The 17807-nt window shown below is 52.5% G+C and overlaps 7 protein-coding genes and 1 non-coding gene across 8 annotated transcripts; 3 read left to right on the top strand and 5 right to left on the bottom strand.

Annotated features, from left to right (window-relative positions):
* The first annotated feature begins 976 nt into the window (after window positions 1-976).
* Window positions 977-3274, top strand: DACRYDRAFT_19405 (MFS general substrate transporter). Its single transcript, XM_040771494.1, has 3 exons — window positions 977-1475; window positions 1527-1826; window positions 1879-3274. Exons 1-3 carry the CDS (start codon window positions 1174-1176, stop codon window positions 3089-3091), a joined length of 1815 nt encoding a protein of 604 aa, XP_040633000.1. The 5' UTR covers window positions 977-1173; the 3' UTR covers window positions 3092-3274.
* A 383-nt stretch (window positions 3275-3657) lies between these two features.
* Window positions 3658-3779, top strand: DACRYDRAFT_t5. Its single transcript has one exon. It is a non-coding gene; the product is annotated as a tRNA-Leu (tRNA).
* A 386-nt stretch (window positions 3780-4165) lies between these two features.
* Window positions 4166-5196, bottom strand: DACRYDRAFT_112879 (pyrimidine 5-nucleotidase; the record flags this gene model as incomplete). The annotated part of the gene is made up of 7 exons (XM_040769528.1): window positions 4166-4516; window positions 4571-4600; window positions 4650-4762; window positions 4828-4938; window positions 4992-5051; window positions 5100-5147; window positions 5181-5196. The coding sequence occupies 7 exons, from the start codon at window positions 5194-5196 to the stop codon at window positions 4166-4168; spliced, it is 729 nt and encodes a 242-aa protein (XP_040632999.1).
* A 241-nt stretch (window positions 5197-5437) lies between these two features.
* Window positions 5438-7860, top strand: DACRYDRAFT_60666 (amino acid transporter). Its single transcript, XM_040775640.1, has 5 exons — window positions 5438-5947; window positions 5996-6348; window positions 6396-6712; window positions 6765-7493; window positions 7548-7860. Exons 1-5 carry the CDS (start codon window positions 5682-5684, stop codon window positions 7575-7577), a joined length of 1695 nt encoding a protein of 564 aa, XP_040632998.1. The 5' UTR covers window positions 5438-5681; the 3' UTR covers window positions 7578-7860.
* Window positions 7857-10020, bottom strand: DACRYDRAFT_103051 (DNA polymerase epsilon subunit B; the record flags this gene model as incomplete). The annotated part of the gene is made up of 11 exons (XM_040767703.1): window positions 7857-7887; window positions 7938-8071; window positions 8121-8231; window positions 8284-8591; window positions 8640-8853; window positions 8914-8971; window positions 9021-9280; window positions 9330-9480; window positions 9531-9738; window positions 9790-9931; window positions 9994-10020. 11 exons carry the CDS (start codon window positions 10018-10020, stop codon window positions 7857-7859), a joined length of 1644 nt encoding a protein of 547 aa, XP_040632997.1.
* Window positions 10021-11169: 1149 nt separating this feature from the next.
* On the bottom strand, window positions 11170-11334 carry DACRYDRAFT_39315 (bHLH transcription factor-like protein; the record flags this gene model as incomplete). Its single annotated transcript, XM_040774460.1, has 1 exon — window positions 11170-11334. A coding segment is annotated over one exon (165 nt), but the record flags the coding sequence as incomplete, so codon positions are not given.
* A 958-nt stretch (window positions 11335-12292) lies between these two features.
* DACRYDRAFT_19403 (uncharacterized protein) lies at window positions 12293-12856 on the bottom strand. The gene is made up of 2 exons (XM_040771493.1): window positions 12571-12856; window positions 12293-12514 (listed from the first exon to the last, which is right to left on the bottom strand). The coding sequence occupies exons 1-2, from the start codon at window positions 12718-12720 to the stop codon at window positions 12440-12442; spliced, it is 225 nt and encodes a 74-aa protein (XP_040632995.1). The 5' UTR covers window positions 12721-12856; the 3' UTR covers window positions 12293-12439.
* Window positions 12857-14734: 1878 nt separating this feature from the next.
* DACRYDRAFT_43964 (uncharacterized protein) lies at window positions 14735-15478 on the bottom strand (the record flags this gene model as incomplete). The annotated part of the gene is made up of 2 exons (XM_040774550.1): window positions 14735-14850; window positions 14899-15478. Coding segments are annotated over 2 exons (696 nt in total), but the record flags the coding sequence as incomplete, so codon positions are not given.
* Between the last annotated feature and the right edge of the window lie 2329 nt (window positions 15479-17807).

The raw sequence follows: 17807 nt of genomic DNA, 5'->3' as shown, positions 1-17807 counted from the left end.
ATGAGGTTGTGGCGATAGCATGTTGAGTGGTCGTGCGTTGGCAAAGCTATTTTTAGCCCTAGTCCTATCCACAGTATACCAATCCAACCAAGTTCAACAACCAAGAAACATTTCATATGATTGGTCACCGTTGTTGTGTCGTCCTCATACAATCCCTGAATCCAAGGACGTAAGCAATTAAATCGGGAATCAGAAAACTGCCCAGGGTTGGAGAATATTACCCCAGGTCTTCTGATCCATGATGCAGACATGGGTCATGGGGTTCCGTTTAAAGGGTCGAATATGTGTCATTTTATGATCGATCACTAGGAAACGGACATAAGGTGTGAGCATCGGGGAATGAATCCCTGACATTTTTGAATCTTCGGACAGCGTGACGATTCCTACGATTGACCAGCTGAAAGATCATGAAGTCATTGTCAAAAGGTCAAGAAGGAACGAGAAGAAACAAAATTACCTTACATAGCCACCAACGGAGCCATGTGAGTTGGTCGAGTCAGCTAGTGTCATCCGGTCCCTGAGCGCTTCTTCCTTATGAACCCGCTTAGTCACGGCAAGCGCCGACGCGTCCCGGCATGTGGGGCCGTTGCGGCGGCCGGTTGTCCTGTTGGGACCGCACCACCGGAACATTTCTAGCGCTTCTTGCCTCGAACGAGAGTCCAAAGGGCTGTTCCACGGTTCCGTCATGGTGACACGATACGCCAAGAGGACATTCTCCTAATTTGCCCACCAATCAACTGCTGGCTGGTGTGCTGTGGAGGGCACCGTGAAGCGAGTTGGACTGGCCGAAGGTGCGCCGAGCAAGCTTATACCCACAACGGGTCCACCGACCAAGCTACCCGGTGCTCGTCGGGGGCCGGTGCGCCTTTGTAGGAACTACAGGAAAAATGCTTGCGTCGCGCTACCGGACACCTTAAAAGGGCTGAGGCACAAGGTCACATCTCATCCGTAATCTCCCTTTTCTCCCCACCGTCCCCGCACTCTCGCTTGACTTTTGTCCTTGGCTTCCTTGCTGTGGAACTGTGCGTCACCGCGCACCCAATCACCTTGACTGTCTGCCGCTGCGCTGCGTAGCCTTTTCTGTCCTCGGCGGGAACACGACGTTGAATATATCCTGTTTCTGCATCGACCGGTCTGTCACATCAGTAACATAACAAGCAGCCTAAGGAAGATATGCCCGCCTATCCCTCAACGTCCGGCGACGCAGGCCTTCAACCGCCTTCCGCCACTCAATCCATGCAAGACGAGCGAACTCCGGACCCCGAACCCACGGTGGTCAACACACCCATGGTGTCCACAGCCGATCTGCGCACAACTGGGTTGAGTGAGAAAGCCAAGGCAGCTCACGATGACGAGCCCAGAAAAAGCGAAGATATGGATATCCGGAAAGAAGGCCCAGTTCAGGCAATCAGTGCTTTTGAAATCCCAGACGATAAGCGATATCTTAAGGGATCTCGCCTTTTCTTCGCCTTCTCGTAGGTTTTTCCATGCTTGGAATTGTCGAACAAAACTGACCAGATCCATAGTGCCATGCTGTTGTCGATCTTCTTGGTTGCCCTCGATCAAACAATCACCGCAACCGCTATTCCTCGCATCGCCTCCGATTTCAATTCCCTCGACTCGATCACGTGGATCGCTTCTGGCTACTTCCTTACACAAGCCGGCTTCCTCATGCTTTACGGTCAATTACTCATTATCGCCCCAACAAAGTGGGTGTATATCACCGCGATCACGATCTTTGAGTTGGGTAGTTTGATCTGTGGAGTGGCGCCAAATGTCAATGTTCTTATATTTGGTCGAGCATTTGCGGGTATTGGCGCAGCCGGGTAAGTTATTTTAAGCCCACTGTTTGGAATCCTGCTCTGACTATCCTGGCAGAATTTTCGTTTCTATCCTTTCTATCATCGCTCAGATCACGCGTCTGGAAGACCGCCCCTTACTGTTCGGTTCCTTTGGCGCTGTTTTTGCCGTATCCTCTGTGATCGGTCCTCTGCTGGGAGGCGCCTTCTCCGACCACGTTACATGGCGTTGGTGCTTCTACATCAACCTTCCCATCGGTGCGATCTCGATTGGAGTCATTCTTCTTATCATCGATGCCCGTCCCGCCATTGGTTCAGATGCAACAGATGGCATGACCACGTTCCAGCGCTGGCTGTACATGGATTGGATCGGGGCACTCCTTTCTATCGGCATGGTCGTCACACTCCTGCTCCCCCTTCAATGGGGCGGCAATCTCAAGCCATGGAACGACAAATCCGTCATCGCGCTCTTCTGTGTCTTCGGCGCAGTCCTCATTATGTTCATCGCATGGGAGTGGCACATGGGTCCACGCGCCGTGCTTCCACTTGCTCTGTTCAAGCGCAGCACTCAAATCGGCACCTGCCTCGAGGCATTCTTTGTCATGCTCGGCATGCTTCTGGCCACCTACTACCTTCCCTTGCAGTACCAAGCAAAAGGCCACTCCGCTACCCAGTCTGGTATCGATATTCTTCCCTTCATGCTCTCCGTTGTCGTCGTCGCGGCGATCTCCGGTGCTGTGATAAACTTTACCGGCCGATACTGGCCCTTCCTTTTCTTCGCACCACTTCTCACCTGTATTGGTGCCGGACTGCTCTTTACACTCGAAGCCGACGCGCCGAATGCCAGGATGATCGGTTATCAGATTCTCTTCGGCGCTGGTGTTGGCGGTGCTCTCCAGAACGTCGTCATTGCCATCCAGGCTGAATACCACGATAACGAGCGGATGATTCCACAAGCTACTTCTCTTGTCACCTTCTCCCAGCTCGTTGGTGGTGTCATCGGCATCTGCATTGCAGGAACAATCTTTTCCAACCAACTCTCTAAGGAGCTCGCCATCTACGCCCCGAACCTCCCGGCCGATGTAATCCAAGGCATCAAAGATTCCGTCACCGTTGTGCAGACCCTCCCTGCGGACCAGCAAGGCCCCATCATCCAAGCATACGTCAAAGCACTTGATTATGTCTATCTGATTGGTGTACCGGGAGGCGCGTTCGGATCCCTTTCCGCCCTGCTCACGAAGAACCATAACATTAAGACACTCGGTGTGCAGTTTGGCGCTGGGGGTGCATGAGCCTCCCATGTCCAATTTCCTCACACCAGGAAACTAGATATCCAGGGTTTCGGACTTCCATCGTTCCTTATAGATTTGTCTTGCTTTCTCACTCACTCCTCCCATCCTACCACAATGTACGGGTTACTGTGCTGAAAATTTGTCCGGCATTTAAGGGCTTAGCGTAGATCATGTGTAACAAATAATCGCAATGAATCTTGTTGATTGTCATCGACTTCGTGCGACCACTAAGATGCGAAATTGGCACCCAGCCGTGACGTCCTCAGGCTGGACGCTTTGCAAGTTCAAGAACTTTGCGCTTCTCAAATATCTCCGGCGCTTATGTTTTCCACTTCTTTCGATCGGCCCAATCGGATACTTCGTATCGTCGTGGTTGAGATAAACAACATTCTATCAGGCACCCACTCATGCTTGAGAACCACCTATTTGGATCATATTAGGACAATGTAAGGTGGTTTAAGCACCCCTACTACACACCGAGCAAGTTGAAGTACTTGACCGAGTGTAATTACGAGTAAAAGTAGTTGAGTAGTCATATAGGTAGTTTGCCCATCTCAAACATGTGCGGTGAGATGGCCGAGCGGTCTAAGGCGCGAGACTAAGGCGAAGAAGTCAGATCAGATGATCTGGGAATCGAAGTAATGGTATCTCGTCCGAAAGGGCGTGGGTTCGAATCCCACTCTCATCACAACTTATTTTTGCCCATTCAATCCTCTTTTCTTCTGCCTTGGCCTGACTTCGTTTCAGGGTCTGCGTCTCCTTGGTTATGTTCATGAAACATTAAATGAAGCCTGCACCCGTTATTGTAATCTTTCTATCATAAAACGATAGACTTTGGCCGCCAGGGATTGAGGTCAGCATCTGGTCCACTTACGCAGTCTGGCCAGGGAAAGGCTCGACATCCTCTTCACGTCTTTGGGCTATTTTCGAGCATTAGAGGTTGTAGAGAGTGATGGATTTTATGCAACGCAGATGGAAATTGGTCTATTCGTTTCACTTACTAAGCCATGCACATGCTGCTCTTCGCCTGCAGCTTGCCTGCCCCTGCACCAGCAAATCTAGGCACTCTCATGCCTATGGCACAACCTGAAAAACTTGCTTCCACAACTCCCTCAGCTCTTGTAGGTTTCCGATAACCGCATCCACCCCCTCCACTTTCGGATGTTCGCTCATACTATGGTCCTCCTCCCGCTCCGAATACAGCACACAATGCCCCCAACCGCAACTCTTCGCCGCCCGCACGTTGTTCAGGTTGTCGTCTACAAACAGGCATTTAGAGGGATCGGTGACACCCGCAGTGGAGAGCGCTTGGGCGTAAAAGGACGGTTCGGGTTTGCATGAGAAGTCCGGAGAGGAATAGTCGCAGTAGAAAATTTCTTCGATCAAATCGGATAGGTTCAGGACGCGCAAAACGCGATTAGCGTGCTGTAGCGCACATTAGAAATCCATATCATGTGGGGCCAGAAAAATGGTACGTACTGTGGAATACGCGTTGGTGAGCGCCCACACCTACAATTTCGTGAGGACGGCATGGGTAACTCCTAAACGATGCACATACCCTTGCCTTACTCCGATCGATATCCTCGATCAACTTTCTCACCTTCGGGTCCGGTTTCAATATGTCTTCGAGTGGCAAACTTCCATCACACTTCTTGTCAAAATCCAGGGCATCTTCCTTGCCATCTGTTAGCTCTGAAGCTTGCTGCTCCCGGCTGGGAAGGAAGAATGGTACGCACCAATGTTGTGATGCTTCATCAGTCCCCGCAGGGCAAGACCGTACTGCGTGTAGTACTTGCTGTGCAGCTCGTGCGCATCGTCGTCCGTAAAGCCCATGGATAGGAAGTATGCTGAAGCACACTTGAGCACAGCTCAGGACGAAGTGAGCGGTTTGTAGGCGTACCATGAATACGTTCGATCATAAGCTCAGCAATGCGTGAGCTTCGTGTGTAGAGTGTATTGTCTGATTGTACTGTTAGCAGACGTTGTGAATGCGTGCGACAAGCGTTACCAATGTCAAGCCAAACAATGTAACGGTCATCCGCCATCACTCGTTCAGCTTTTCGTGCTCAGCAATAATACGTAAACGTACTTACTGGCTTTGCCATTGGGTATACCGTTAGGAACCACCATGTTAACTTAATCAGCAGCGACGAAAAAGAGAAATCAGCTCTGATTGAGGCACCCTCGAATGTGCCCGACGTGATTATTCCGTTCCGTTTCATTTGCTTACCTAATATCTCCGCTATGACGTCCATCAGGGTCCGCTCCCTATCTCCGATATTTTTGGGTTCGCGAAGTTCGGCAGCGTTGCGATCCAGCTTGCGACGTTCTTACGCAATAACTGCTCTTCATATGTCTTCTTTATATTTTCGCTTAGATCAATATACTTCTGCCCCGAGCTCATGGTAATGCGTGCAGACGACCACGAGGACCACTTCGAACACGACAAGGGCAGGGAGATCACGCAAGTCCCGTGCAGAATGAGCGATTGATCGGTCTCCAGGTGCCACAGCATGTTCCAGTTTGCACCTTAAACTCCTCCCTTGTTGTTATCTGACGTACATATCTCGATTGTCAGTAACAAACGTCCATGGGATTCCTAGATCGTCTGCGTAAACAACCCCAGTCTGTGTTATCTCCCACACTTGTCGAGGACACCGACGAGAAGTCCGTTCAGCGCAATCCAGAGGATGTCACCGCCGAGGCTGTTCCACAGCGAGACGCTACAGGAGCCCAGGAAGTGGGAGATGCCATCGAAGGCGACGCAGGCTGGACTCCTGGTGGTATCACGTTCGAGGAGGATACTGCCGGAGGGATGGGTCGGCATTTGGGTGTTGTGAGCTGCACGCTGCTGATGTATGATGGTTCCTACATTCCAATGGGACCACGCTGATGAAGTTTTAGTATCGGTCGCATTATCGGGACAGGAATCTTTTCCACACCCTCCTCTATCTTGTCCGGCGTAGGCAGCATTGGTGCCTCTCTTTTTCTTTGGGTACTTGGCTTCCTTATCTCTCTTTGCGGCCTCTTCGTCTGGCTCGAGTTCGGTACAATGTTTCCTCGTTCTGGAGGAGAGAAAGTTTACCTGGAAGCTGTGTACCGCAAGCCTAAGTACCTAGCCACGGTTATCTTTGCCACCAATGCGATCCTGCTAGGATTCACCGCCAGCGGGTGTATCGTATTCGCCAGTAATATCCTGGTTGCGGCAGGCGATCCGAGCCCCAATCCCTGGACCGAGAGAGGCATTGCACTCGGAAGTATGTTCGGCATCTAAAGCTTACATTATGTACTGAAAGCAAAACAGTTATTTTATTCGTAACATTCCTTCATGGTCTTACTCCTCGGTTCGGTGTCTGGTTAATGAACGCTCTCTCCTTCTTCAAAGTCGCTCTTCTCCTGTTTGTCGTTGTCGCAGGCTGGGTCGTTCTAGGTGGACACACCCGTGTACAGAACCCCACTGCCAACTTCCATAACGCGTTTGCGGGCTCTTCCCATTCAAGCAATGACTACGCCACAGCTTTGTTCAAAGTGCTGAACTCATATGCCGGATGGAGTAACGTCAACTATGTCTTGAACAACGTCAAGGATCCGGTGAGGACGCTCAAGATCGCTGGTCCTTTGGTATGTGTTCTCCCTGTTCCTCCACTCTCACCAGCTGATCCAAGCTTTCCAGGGTTTGGGTCTCTGTGCCGCCTTCTATCTATTCGCCAATATCGCCTACTTTGCGGCATCCACACCACAACAGATCCAGTCTTCTGGTGTCGCTGTCGCAGCGCTCTTTTTCGGCAACGTCTTCGGCCCATCTGCCGAAAAGGCACTCGCTGTTCTCGTCGCGCTCAGCGCCCTGGGCAACGTGATCACCATAACCTTTGCCCAGAGCCGTGTGAATCAAGAACTCGCAAAGGAGGGGATCCCTCTGCCTTTTGGCAACAAGTTTTGGGCCAGCAACTGGCCCGTCGGCTCTCCCCTTCCAGGGCTCATCATCCACCTTATCCCCTCCGTGATTATTATAATCGGACCGCCTGCCAACGTCGCTTATCCTTTCATTCTCGATATAGAAGGTTATCCTGGCCAGATCATCAACTTGTTCGTCGTACTTGGACTATTTTGGCTCCGCTATAAAAAACCGAATGCTACGCGACCGTTCAAAGTCTGGTGGCCCTTCGCATTCTTCTTCCTCGCGGCCGCCTGCTTCCTCTTGGTTGCTCCTTTCCTGCGTCCAAGCAATGGCGTTGGTGACACCCCACCCCTGCCGTACTGGCTCTATCCCATCGTGGGTATCGCTATCATGGTTGTCGGCGCGTTGTATTGGGCCATCTGGAGGGTAATTCTGCCTGTTGTCTTTGGTTACGAGCTTGTGCCAAGGAAGGAAAGACTCTCAGATGGGACGGTGGTCACAGTTGTCCGTCGCTAGCATACGTCCGTTTACCCCGAACTGACCTGCCGTTTCTCCTAGTTTTCGACAGGTAAGACTAGCGAGAATTGAGTCTATCTGCCTTCCCCTCCGGTATTGGTGACCACTGACGAGGCCACAGTGGTCCGCTCTCACGGAGAGAGACAGTATAGATATGAGGAAGTGGGGCATGCTGATGGGTTCGAGGATGAAACCGCGGAAATGGAGCTTCACTCTTTGTGCAAGAAGGACCAACATATGCAGGTGGAGTATGTGGAAGCTGGAACCGAAGATAGTCATGAAAACGGTTGACTGGTTCTATTAGCTAGTTTCACATCTTTTTTTTTGGTAATGTACAATACAGTTACAATGTTATCGCCCATTTACGACATCATCCATCATCCTACCAGGCTATCAGTAATCCAAGAAACGTAACAAGGTAGAAACACGCACGATTCTTCAGATCGTCTTGTGTGGGGGAAGTAGGTGGAGAACCCGAAGCTGTTGCCAATAAAGCTGCCTGGATTGAAGACATGACATCCTTCATACGTCTCCTCGTATCGCTCGTACTTGTCAGCAAGAATGAGCTGGCATGGAATATGAGATCTGGGAGCAGCGGTGATAAGATAAACATACCGCAGTAGGGCTAGGATATAATCGCAGCGCATGGTCGAATTCCCACAGAATGGGTTGCACAGTCAGAGGCAGAGGAGACAGATGCTCTTGATCAATGACCATTTGAACCAACTAACAAGTTCGCGTCAGTGATTTCCCAAATAGGGAGAGACAGGCAGCATACATTTCGCTTCAACTCAGTCGCCTCGATCTCCTGTTTGACCCCGACTAGATTCCTCAGTACTCTCGCCATGAGGTCCTCTCGGAAGATGACGATCTCCTGGCCGAAGAACTTGACGCGACACGGGTTGGAGAGAAAGACCGCGCGGGGCAGTCGGGCTTTCAGTCGAGCGACGAAGGGCTCGGGAATTGCTGGTCGGGGGAGGGTGGTGCTGCCCCATGGGTCCAGCGGGCCGGGGACGAAGAGGAAATGGGAAACAGCGGAGATCTCTCTATAGGAGGCGAGCAGGTCGCCAAGGGCAGAGAAGTTGTCTGCAAGAACCTAAGTTTCTTGCTTTGCTCGTTAGGTCCGGGCCTCACCTGTGTACTGCTCGATTCCTGCCCCACCGCTCCCGATCCCCCTGCTGGTGAAGCTTCCACAAAAGACGAACAAGAACGGTGTAAACCCCGTTTCGACACACCTATCCAGCACTGATCGTAATCCAATGAGAGTCTTAGGATGATCGAGCCAGAGATCGGAGATGACGACGAACGAGACGTGTGGGAAGTCTTGTATCCGGCGAGCATATTCCTCCTACACGGATTTGAACAGGTTAGAGCGAGAGAGGAAGGGACCGAAGAAAGACGCACGAACGTCTTCTGCGGGAGTTGTGGCGCCTTTGCCCAAGAAATCTATATGGCCGAATATTGACCTGGGAACATCAACTCCGTGTCGTTTTTTTGCCTCAAGGAAGAGCGCACCTTGAGGCACCTCTTCTCTCGCTCGGTGGATGACCGATCTGCCAAACCTTCAACGTATCCTCATCCGTATACTCTCCCTCCACTAACACGAAACAGCCTTCCGTGATGAGCCCCTGACATGACGCCGCTTGGGACATGTCCAGCAGCACCTTCCCATCCACATCTTCCAGGCAGAGCTTGCCATCAGGTTCGTGGGCAAGCATGCCAAGGAGCATAAACGTCTCCCCCGCGCAACCGAGGAGGTTTTTGGTAGACGTCAGCTGTACTTTAGGTCAGAGATGTTGAGGGAAGAGATAAAAGTAAAGGCACCTTGTTGGTATCTCCTTGACTCAGCCCGGGCACCACGGCAGGGGTGAAATGCTCGTTTCGTAGTACAACCTGTTTGATGACGTGGTACCGGTCTCGCAGGAATGCCGTTCTAGACGCAGGACTACCGGCAATGTTTGGGGGTGTTGATGACCTTGTTCTTTTATTAGATAAATACAACAGCAGAGAATAGTGAAGGCCCACTTCTCGAACGTATGTCGCTCGACGCTGTACATCCATCTAGGCATGTCGAAAGCGTCAACGAATACCAGATGCTGCGATGGGTCCAGCTCGTTCTCCTCTCCTAGGGCATAGGTCCCCGCACCACCAGCACCACCCACTTCGCGCGAATCGACTTGTAGGAGCTCGTATACCCGCTGGATCTGCGGTTTCGTAACGAGGTTGGAATCGTCTGCCAATTCGCTCGCATTAGCAGACTCCGACAAAGGAGGAAGGTACATACATTCCTGTGCCATCCATCCTTTTGCTAGATGTTCGAGCGAATCGCTGACCTCATCCTCCCCTACGCTGTGCTCAGCAAGGATGTCGAGGATGAACTGTGCGGCATCGACTTGCAGCGCCAGCATGTACTTCTTCTGAAACTCCTATTTCGTTACTCGCATCAGCATACATAATACGCACACATTATGGAACGACATGCCTTGACAATACTTGTTAATGTCGGTGGTGCCATATTGATGTACAGTAATAACAAGCTGGAAACAAGGAGTAATGTCCAACCCTGACGCGACGCGTCTCAAGCACGCGCTTTATTTTCCTTCTGTGCCCTATTCTGGTTCTCCCTACTCAGACGGCCACGCGCCCCCTCGGGTGGCCTGGTCATCGCCGACGATAGAGCACATGGTTCACTCGTGGCCTGATCATTAATAAACAGGAGCGTGTCAATTGGTATACGAAAGCGTGGCATTAATAATGTGCCTTAGCATGCGGTAACACGGGGAAGCGAGGAGGGGATTCCCTTTCTCTTCATGTGGCCCGCACGTGCAGCTTCCATTCCAGTTATTTTTTCACGTCCTTGGTCAGGGATCCAGGGCGTCATCTGCATGTAACGTACCATCGTAAACTTTCTGGAACAGAGAATCGAAGAAAACAACGAGCATTGTCATTAGATTGCTCGACTTCTCCGCGTACAACAATTTGTGCACATTTGCAACTATTTCACAGGGGGAAAACAGGGAGAGAAGGAGAGGCACGAAACACAACACAGGTAAAACAGATCATGTGACGTGAATGGGGAGACATTATGGACGTGGCCGTCCAGGGGGGGAGGAAGAGCAGTGGGCCCGCCGCCGAAGCGTCAAAGGGCGTAAAGCGTGAAAGGATACACACGACACGACTGGAGGTAATGGTATCATCTTATCTTCTGCGTTCGGTTCAGTTACAGGTGGACGTTGGCATGGATACATCGTCTTCTACCAGGTCTGCAAGGCCAAATTATCAGGGTGACTGGTCAGACAGAGGTGAGATTCTCCCAAACCTCGACCATTGTTCTATTGGCGCTCTTCTTCGCCTTCTCTCTCTCGCGGCGGTGTCCTGCTCGCATACACGCCTTGTGCACCGACGTTTGGCGGCGGGGCACGGTAGAACGCGTGCGGGGGTGGCATACCCATCAAGTGTGGTGGCGGGGGGCCGCTGTGCATGTGCTGCCCAGGCGGCGGGGGCGCAGGTGCGCCAGGCACTGCAGTTCGCATGAGGTCGACTTCGTGCCGGAGCTGTTCTACTTGGCGTTGCTGATCCTGGATCACTCCTTTCATGCTGACGATATACTCCACGGCTATCAAGTGGTCAGACATTATGCACAGCCATCGAAAATAGATGAATGAAAATTCATACCTTTGCTCAGGATCTCCCATTTGCTCGCTTTCATTCCCCTATCAGCGGGCAACTGATCACGTAGCTCGTCAAATAGGTCCTTCATTTCTTTTCTGCGCTTCCGCTCTGCAAGCTTGTGGCTGACTCTTAATTCTGGTGAACGCGAATATGGGGTGTCTTTCCCAACGATGCTGGGGGCACTCGCGCTGGTTGGTGTCGGGTCCCCCCCATCTTCTCCAGGTCCTGGATTGGTGTGATCTGGTGTCGTGGTCCCAGGCGGCGGTGTGTCATCGTTCGCGCTCATGGAATTATGGCGATCTTTGGCTGGTGCGGACCCACCGGGGAATTGAGCGTTCGGTGGGGGTCCAAAGTACGGCGCGCCGGGGCCGTTATATCCATGTGACGCGGATCCACCGGGTGGGGGCCATACGAAGGCCTGGTAATTATTTCTGTTTGGATCTTCTGAACCGCCGTTCGAGCTGAAAGAAGTAGGTGCGGTCGAGGGTGTGTATCCGGGGCCCCCACTCGCACTGCTTGCCATGCTCGTCGCGCTGAAGATGGACGCGGCAGAATCGCGTCGCTCGTCGGTGATGTGTGCCGGTGGTGGGGCAGGATGCGTGCCGGCAGAACCGGGGGTATACGGACTTGAACCCCAGCGCGGGGGCCCTCCAGGCCAGATATTTGGGGCAGACGCGGCAGGAGAAGAGGGATTTGCGGAGTTATCGTGGTCCGGGAGATTCATTTGAGGTAAGCGTGCGGCATCGATGGCCGAACCACGTCGTTTGTTTGGGTACTGTGATGTTTGGTTTGACCCAGGCTTGCCACTGTCGACGTCCATGGCAGTGCCCACCTGACCGTTTGAAGATGTTTCAACCGCTGAAATATGGTCGTGAGATAGCTTTCTCTTGAGAGCCTGTCGATGTTGAGCTGCCTGTGCTGTGTACTGGTCGTGGTAGGGAGAGAGCAGGTGAGCGGCATTCGACGGGGGACCGGCGCGCGAATTGTGAGTCGAGTGGCTGTGGCCGTTGTGGTGTTGTCCCTGGACAATCTCGCCGCTCGCAATTGAATGTCGACGACCGTCATACCCTCCCACGGCAGCAGGCACGCTCAACCGTTCACCGTCGTGCATATCGATCTCTCCACTTGGGCCTCTACCCGCTGCTGCGCTACTCCCTGGTGGATGCAAGGAGAAAGCCTGCCCCCCTCGGGATCCTGGCGGGGGCGACTGTGACCATGGACGGTTTGGATGGCCGATTTGATCCGTAGTACCGGATGCGGGGTTAATAGACGACTGTTCCTTTGCGGACATGCTGCTTCCTGGAGGAGAAGCGAGCGCGATGCCAGCTGATGGGTCGAGGTTAGAGCTGTCCAAGAAGCTGGTATGTATCTGTGTACCTGATACTAAATGGACAGGGCGTTGGCCGTCCTCGGCGGACGTAGGGCCGTTCGGTGTCGGTTGAAGTGGGTGGTTGATATTTGAGTTGTGAATTTGGACTGTCTGCTCTGCCGGCTCCGTTGTACTCGTGGCTTGGGCGGTAGGTGTGGGAGTAGTAGGGTCCATTAAGGTGTGCGGGGAGAGTGTGAGAGGAGATGTTATGGACAAATCGGAGAAGTAAACGAGGTGTCCGCGGGTTGTTCAAATTGGGGGAATAGTAGAGATGTAAAAATCAATTACAAAGGGGAAGAGTGATAACCGGAATGGGACTTTTCCCTTGTAATCTTTGTGTGGGTATTATTTCTCCTCCATCCCCGGCCATTCCATCCCCCATTCCTCCCTCTCAAGGCACGAGCGAATGGCAAATGCATGGTCCATATCCTGTGGGCAGTCGGATGCAGACCCACGAGTACGTAGCCACGAGTTTTTGCGGGTCCACGAGGCAGACACGAGCTCCCCCTCCTCCTCGACATATTATCGGCACGTTGTCAGCCCTTTGGGAACCGGATTTGCGCCCTTTCAAAGGGAGAGAGAATCATTTGCACAGGTCATCCCCCGCCCCTTCCATTCCTGCCGACTCAAGTCTTCAGCGCTTGATTCACGCGAAGGCGTCCCGGTTGCCAGATGGCCAGAGACGTGGGGACACGTGCGGTGGCAGCACTGATGACGTGCCAGATCCTTTCTTCCAACACGCCACGATGTCTGTCCCTTGCGCCCTCTTCCCAACATCCTCACAACTTCCTTCCGACCCCTCCCCCTGATTCCCACAAAACGCCCCTGTGATAAATAGTACTTAGCAATACCCAGACCACGCCATATCGCTCACCGTATTGTATCGTATCATTCCCAAACTGTCACATCTCACCTCTCCATATCAGTCAAACCAATTTCAAGCTTATTTTGCACCCTCGTTGCAACGCCCAAGAGGCCCACCCCCTCTCAGACCCCTCCAAGAAAGGCACAGCCATCCATTCCGCTCGTCTCCGTATGCATATCAGCGAGACATGCTTCTCACGCTCAAGTCGACCCTGACCCATGCATTCCGAAAAGACCGAACAAAGCGAACTTGAACCGGGTGCCGGAAATGCTTCACACCCAGACAAATCAATGTCCGCACCCACGTGGATCTGCCGTGCTCGATGAATGACTCCCTGGCCGAACGCCCAAAACGCGATGAAACACCGGATAAGGAACATCGTCGACTCGTCGCAACTCGATCTGATGTGCTGCGAATGTTGTACGTTTATGGGATCACGCGTGAAGTATCGTATCCCCGAAAGAACCGCATAGCAATGCCCGGTTACATTAGATTATCAGTGTCAGAACCAAAGTGTCCCTCTTCTCGCCTCCCCCAGCGCCAGTTCATCAAGAGAGATCCAGCGAGGGTATGACAGGCGGGCATTGAATTTCGCAGCCGCCTGTCGCATGGGCCTTCCTGCGCGCGAAAATCGGGCAGCTTCCCGCCCTTCGTGCGCTTCGGCAGCATCGTCATCCGCATGCACCATCGCCCGTACATACGACGCGTAATCGACGATGACAGCAGGGTTGGGAAACAGGTGCGAAGATATGGGAACAAGCGGGGCGAGGTACGTAAGAAGACTTGCCATGTAATTGCCGGCCGCCGGCATGCTTTCTAAACGTGGCCCAAAGTGGCTGAACTGAGATATCGCCGTGGCATCCACTTCATCTGCGAATTGTGCATCGTGGAGATACGCAGCAATGCCAACATCAGTGTCCGCAGGATTCGGTTTCGTCATGGTAACGTGTCCCTGTTCTTCGTCGAGTAATGATTCTGGCTCGTCTGGCTCCAGCGCCTAAGAAGACAACCATTGTTCAGTTCATTGTTCACATTGTTCTCTGATCCACAACAACTCACCTGAGCCTTCCGGCTGTCGGGGCGGCTGAGCTCCGCATCAACAAAACTCCGGTAATCCAGGAACGACCCGTAGCGATCAAGGCTTGTCACGAGCCGCTCGCCTGCTTCTTCAAGATTGCTGTCGAAGGTCAAGGAAGGAGAATGATCCTCGCGGACATTTCTGAAGTCATAGGCTCCCGAACAAGCCCACTGCAGCGCGTTAATCGCCTTTCTGAGATCCGTCCCGCCCTCTGGAATCCCGCGAATAACGCTTCGAGGAATGGCATGACCTTCAGCGGACGTGATACATTGCAAGTACGAAATCAGCAGCTCTGAAGCTGGTGGCTCCAACATGAGGTGTTCCTGCAACGGCAGGTCTTCCATCGGCACAAGGCTCGGATCTATAATTGCGGTAAGCATTGTTCAACAGGGTATATAATTGAACATACCATTGCATGTCATAATCACAGGGCGATGACTGTCCTTTACGAGTGCAACGACGGCTTGCCAGAAGCCGGCATCTTCTCGAAATAACACGTCAACCTCCTCCAGGAGAATGACCGACTGTCTTACTCTGGCAGTTTCTGGGGCTGGTGTGGGAAGTCGTGCCTGCTGCTGCGCAGTAGTTCTATTCGTTCCGCTGGAATCAATGGATTCTATGAATTCAATGCCGTTGTCTGGGGGACTAGACGAGTCGATCGAAATAGGTTGTTGTTGCGTTCCAGATTGAAGAGGGTTTCTGGCCGGGGGACTGCCAGCAAAGGGAAACTTCTCAAAAGCGATCTTGCCGACCGGGGCTTTCCGGACCAAATGGTTTCTGCCTACTTCTCCGACCAATGCCATCAACCCTTGGCCGCTTCTCTTTCCAATACCGGGATACACTTCAAAGACGTCCCAACCAAGTTCTTTGGCGCACGCATACACGGCTGCCGTCTTTCCGCAACCTGACGGACCCGACAACAAGATAGAGTTCGTCAGACGTTGCGCGAAATCATGGGCCGGCAGCTGTCGGGCGGGTCGTGGGGTAGTAAGGAAGGGCGGGGGCCCCGCGGAGGACGCGGTAGATCCAGTATCGGAAACTACACCTTCGTCCGCAGCTGTCGATTCCTCGATGGGGTCCTCGGCCAGTTCAGAGCCAGCCGACTCATCGTCTGAAACAATCCAGTCCTCACCTCTGTGCTTCCGCCTTTTCCGTCGGCTCTTGTCAACTGCACGGATGACAGTTCTTTTCTTGTCAACAATACTCGCACGGGGTGGATTTGGATGGTCAGGCCGCTGGACATTGCCGGTTACTTGTAGTTCAAGGGCACGTAACCAGTCCTTCAGATACTGTGCTTGCGCTTCATTTCCGAGCACCTCAGATGCCCTCAGTGGTCGGTATGTTTCGCACCAGAGGTCTGAGTGTTGAACGTCTGTATGCGCTCCCAGATGTGCTAAGGCGGGATGCCGGAGATGGGCGGAAGGTATTGAATCGTCCGATTGTTCTTGTGTAGGCCCGTTGACATGGGCATGTGGACGGCGCCAATCATCAACATAACCAACAAGACTTCCGTAGTCGAGAGGCTTGATCATATCATTGGTGTGAGGACTGATACGACGACGTTTGAAGGGTCCCCCTTGCGTGGTACTATTTTGAGAGCCTGCATGCAGGGAGCCGTTCACATGCTGGTTCTCCGCGTCTGGCCAAGGAGCAGTTAAAGCGATCTTCACTTTGTGGGATGCTCCATTGGTTGGGGCTGTGGCAAATTCCGCTGTAGCTGGCCGTGGGGCAAAGAAAGGATGGGTTGGTCGAGGCGGACCTTTCTCCACGGCTGGAGAGTCTTCCACATGTATCGTTTCAACGTATGTGCTCTCTTGCTCATCCGGTTCGTCGATAACTATAGGCTCGGACCTTGCGCTGCCTTTGACAGACGATTGAGACGAGGCACGGGACAGTGGTTGTGAGGAGGTGCCAGGGATACGAAGAAATTTCAGCGATGGACCTGAGCGATCCCTCGGCTGCTTCCTTCCTCGGGACGGTCCCTTTATAGGAGCATTGTCATCCTTCGTGCCTTTCGATGGTTGCTGTGAAACGTTCTTCGTAGACTTTACAGGTTGTTTAGTGACCTGCTCGTCTGCCTTCCGTTTTCGTCCCCTACTAGTCTCGATGGTTTTCGGCGCAGAACTTGCGTTTTTGTCAAAAATTGAATATACAGGTCCACTATTGGGCAGTGCGAGAGGGTCGGTTGCCTGAGCTTGCTCGGGGGCCAGACTGAAAGCTGCGAAAAGGGCTTTAGGTCTGACAAGGCTGTATTGTGTCTCTGCATACGCGGATGTGTTCTCTCCTGAATATACCGATCATTCTCTTCCAGCTGTCCGAGCTGCTCGACGTTCTCATCTGTTGTGTTCAGAACTGACGGATCCACAACAGATCCTTGCTCCAAGGAACGCTTGTTGCCTAAGAAAGCGTTCAGATTCGGTTGTTGCTTCGACATCGTACATCGGTCGGGTCAATGATTCAGGTATAATAACATGCAACTTGAGTTTATTGATACAAAATTGCCAGTGAATCAAGGCTGCGCCATGGACGATGCTGAGGGAGGATGAACGCGTTTAGCGTTCAACCGCGACGCGTCGCTGATCATTCAGGGCGCTCTTGGATGGGCTGGGAGGAATTGCCAGTACATCCCGTTTCCGTGACACTTTCGATGCGGCGCGCATAGGCCGCATAGCCTCCCAAAATAGGAACATTTGATTCCGCCTCCGCGTCTGGCATAACCAGGTGTGATGACCCTTGTGGGACTGATACCTGGGCTGGCAGGGAAAGTGAGGCAGGGAAGGATGAGGGCAACGGTGCCGATGGAGGAGCAGAGCAATTGGAGGAGGGGTTTGTGATGGTGGAGGAGGGGTTCCATGGGTTGCAGGGGGTCCTAGAGAGGGTGAGGGAGGTTGCAGAGGGGGAGGAAGAGGTTGTGTGGCAGGTTGTGGGGCTGGAGGAGGATGTGGAAATTGCCCATGGATAGGAGGTGCTGGAGAGGGTGGTAGGACAGACATTCAGGTAGATAAATGTGGTTGCATTGGTCAATGGGATGCCAGCTGTAGTGTAGTCTTTAATCATTATTTTGCTTGCATTGTTGGAGAATGCCAATGCTACCAGACCAGTGGTCATTTATCTAACTACTCATACAATGTCCACTTGAACCTTTACTCTATCTAAGGGGGGAGCTGTGCTCTACCCTTCTGCTGATCAGTGGCCAGCTGCCACAAGTCCAATAGCAACTGTACAATTAGTTAGTTTATATACTAATAAATGGTTAGGGAAACTGTTAGGGCAACACAGGCTGACTAAGTCTGCTCACCTAAGAGTGCCAAGAGTCTA

The sequence above is a fragment of the Dacryopinax primogenitus genome (assembly GCF_000292625.1).
Source record: "Dacryopinax primogenitus strain DJM-731 SS1 chromosome Unknown DACRYscaffold_1, whole genome shotgun sequence".
Classification (NCBI taxonomy): Eukaryota; Fungi; Basidiomycota; class Dacrymycetes; order Dacrymycetales; family Dacrymycetaceae; genus Dacryopinax; species Dacryopinax primogenitus.
This window is presented reverse-complemented; position numbering and strand designations above follow the sequence as displayed.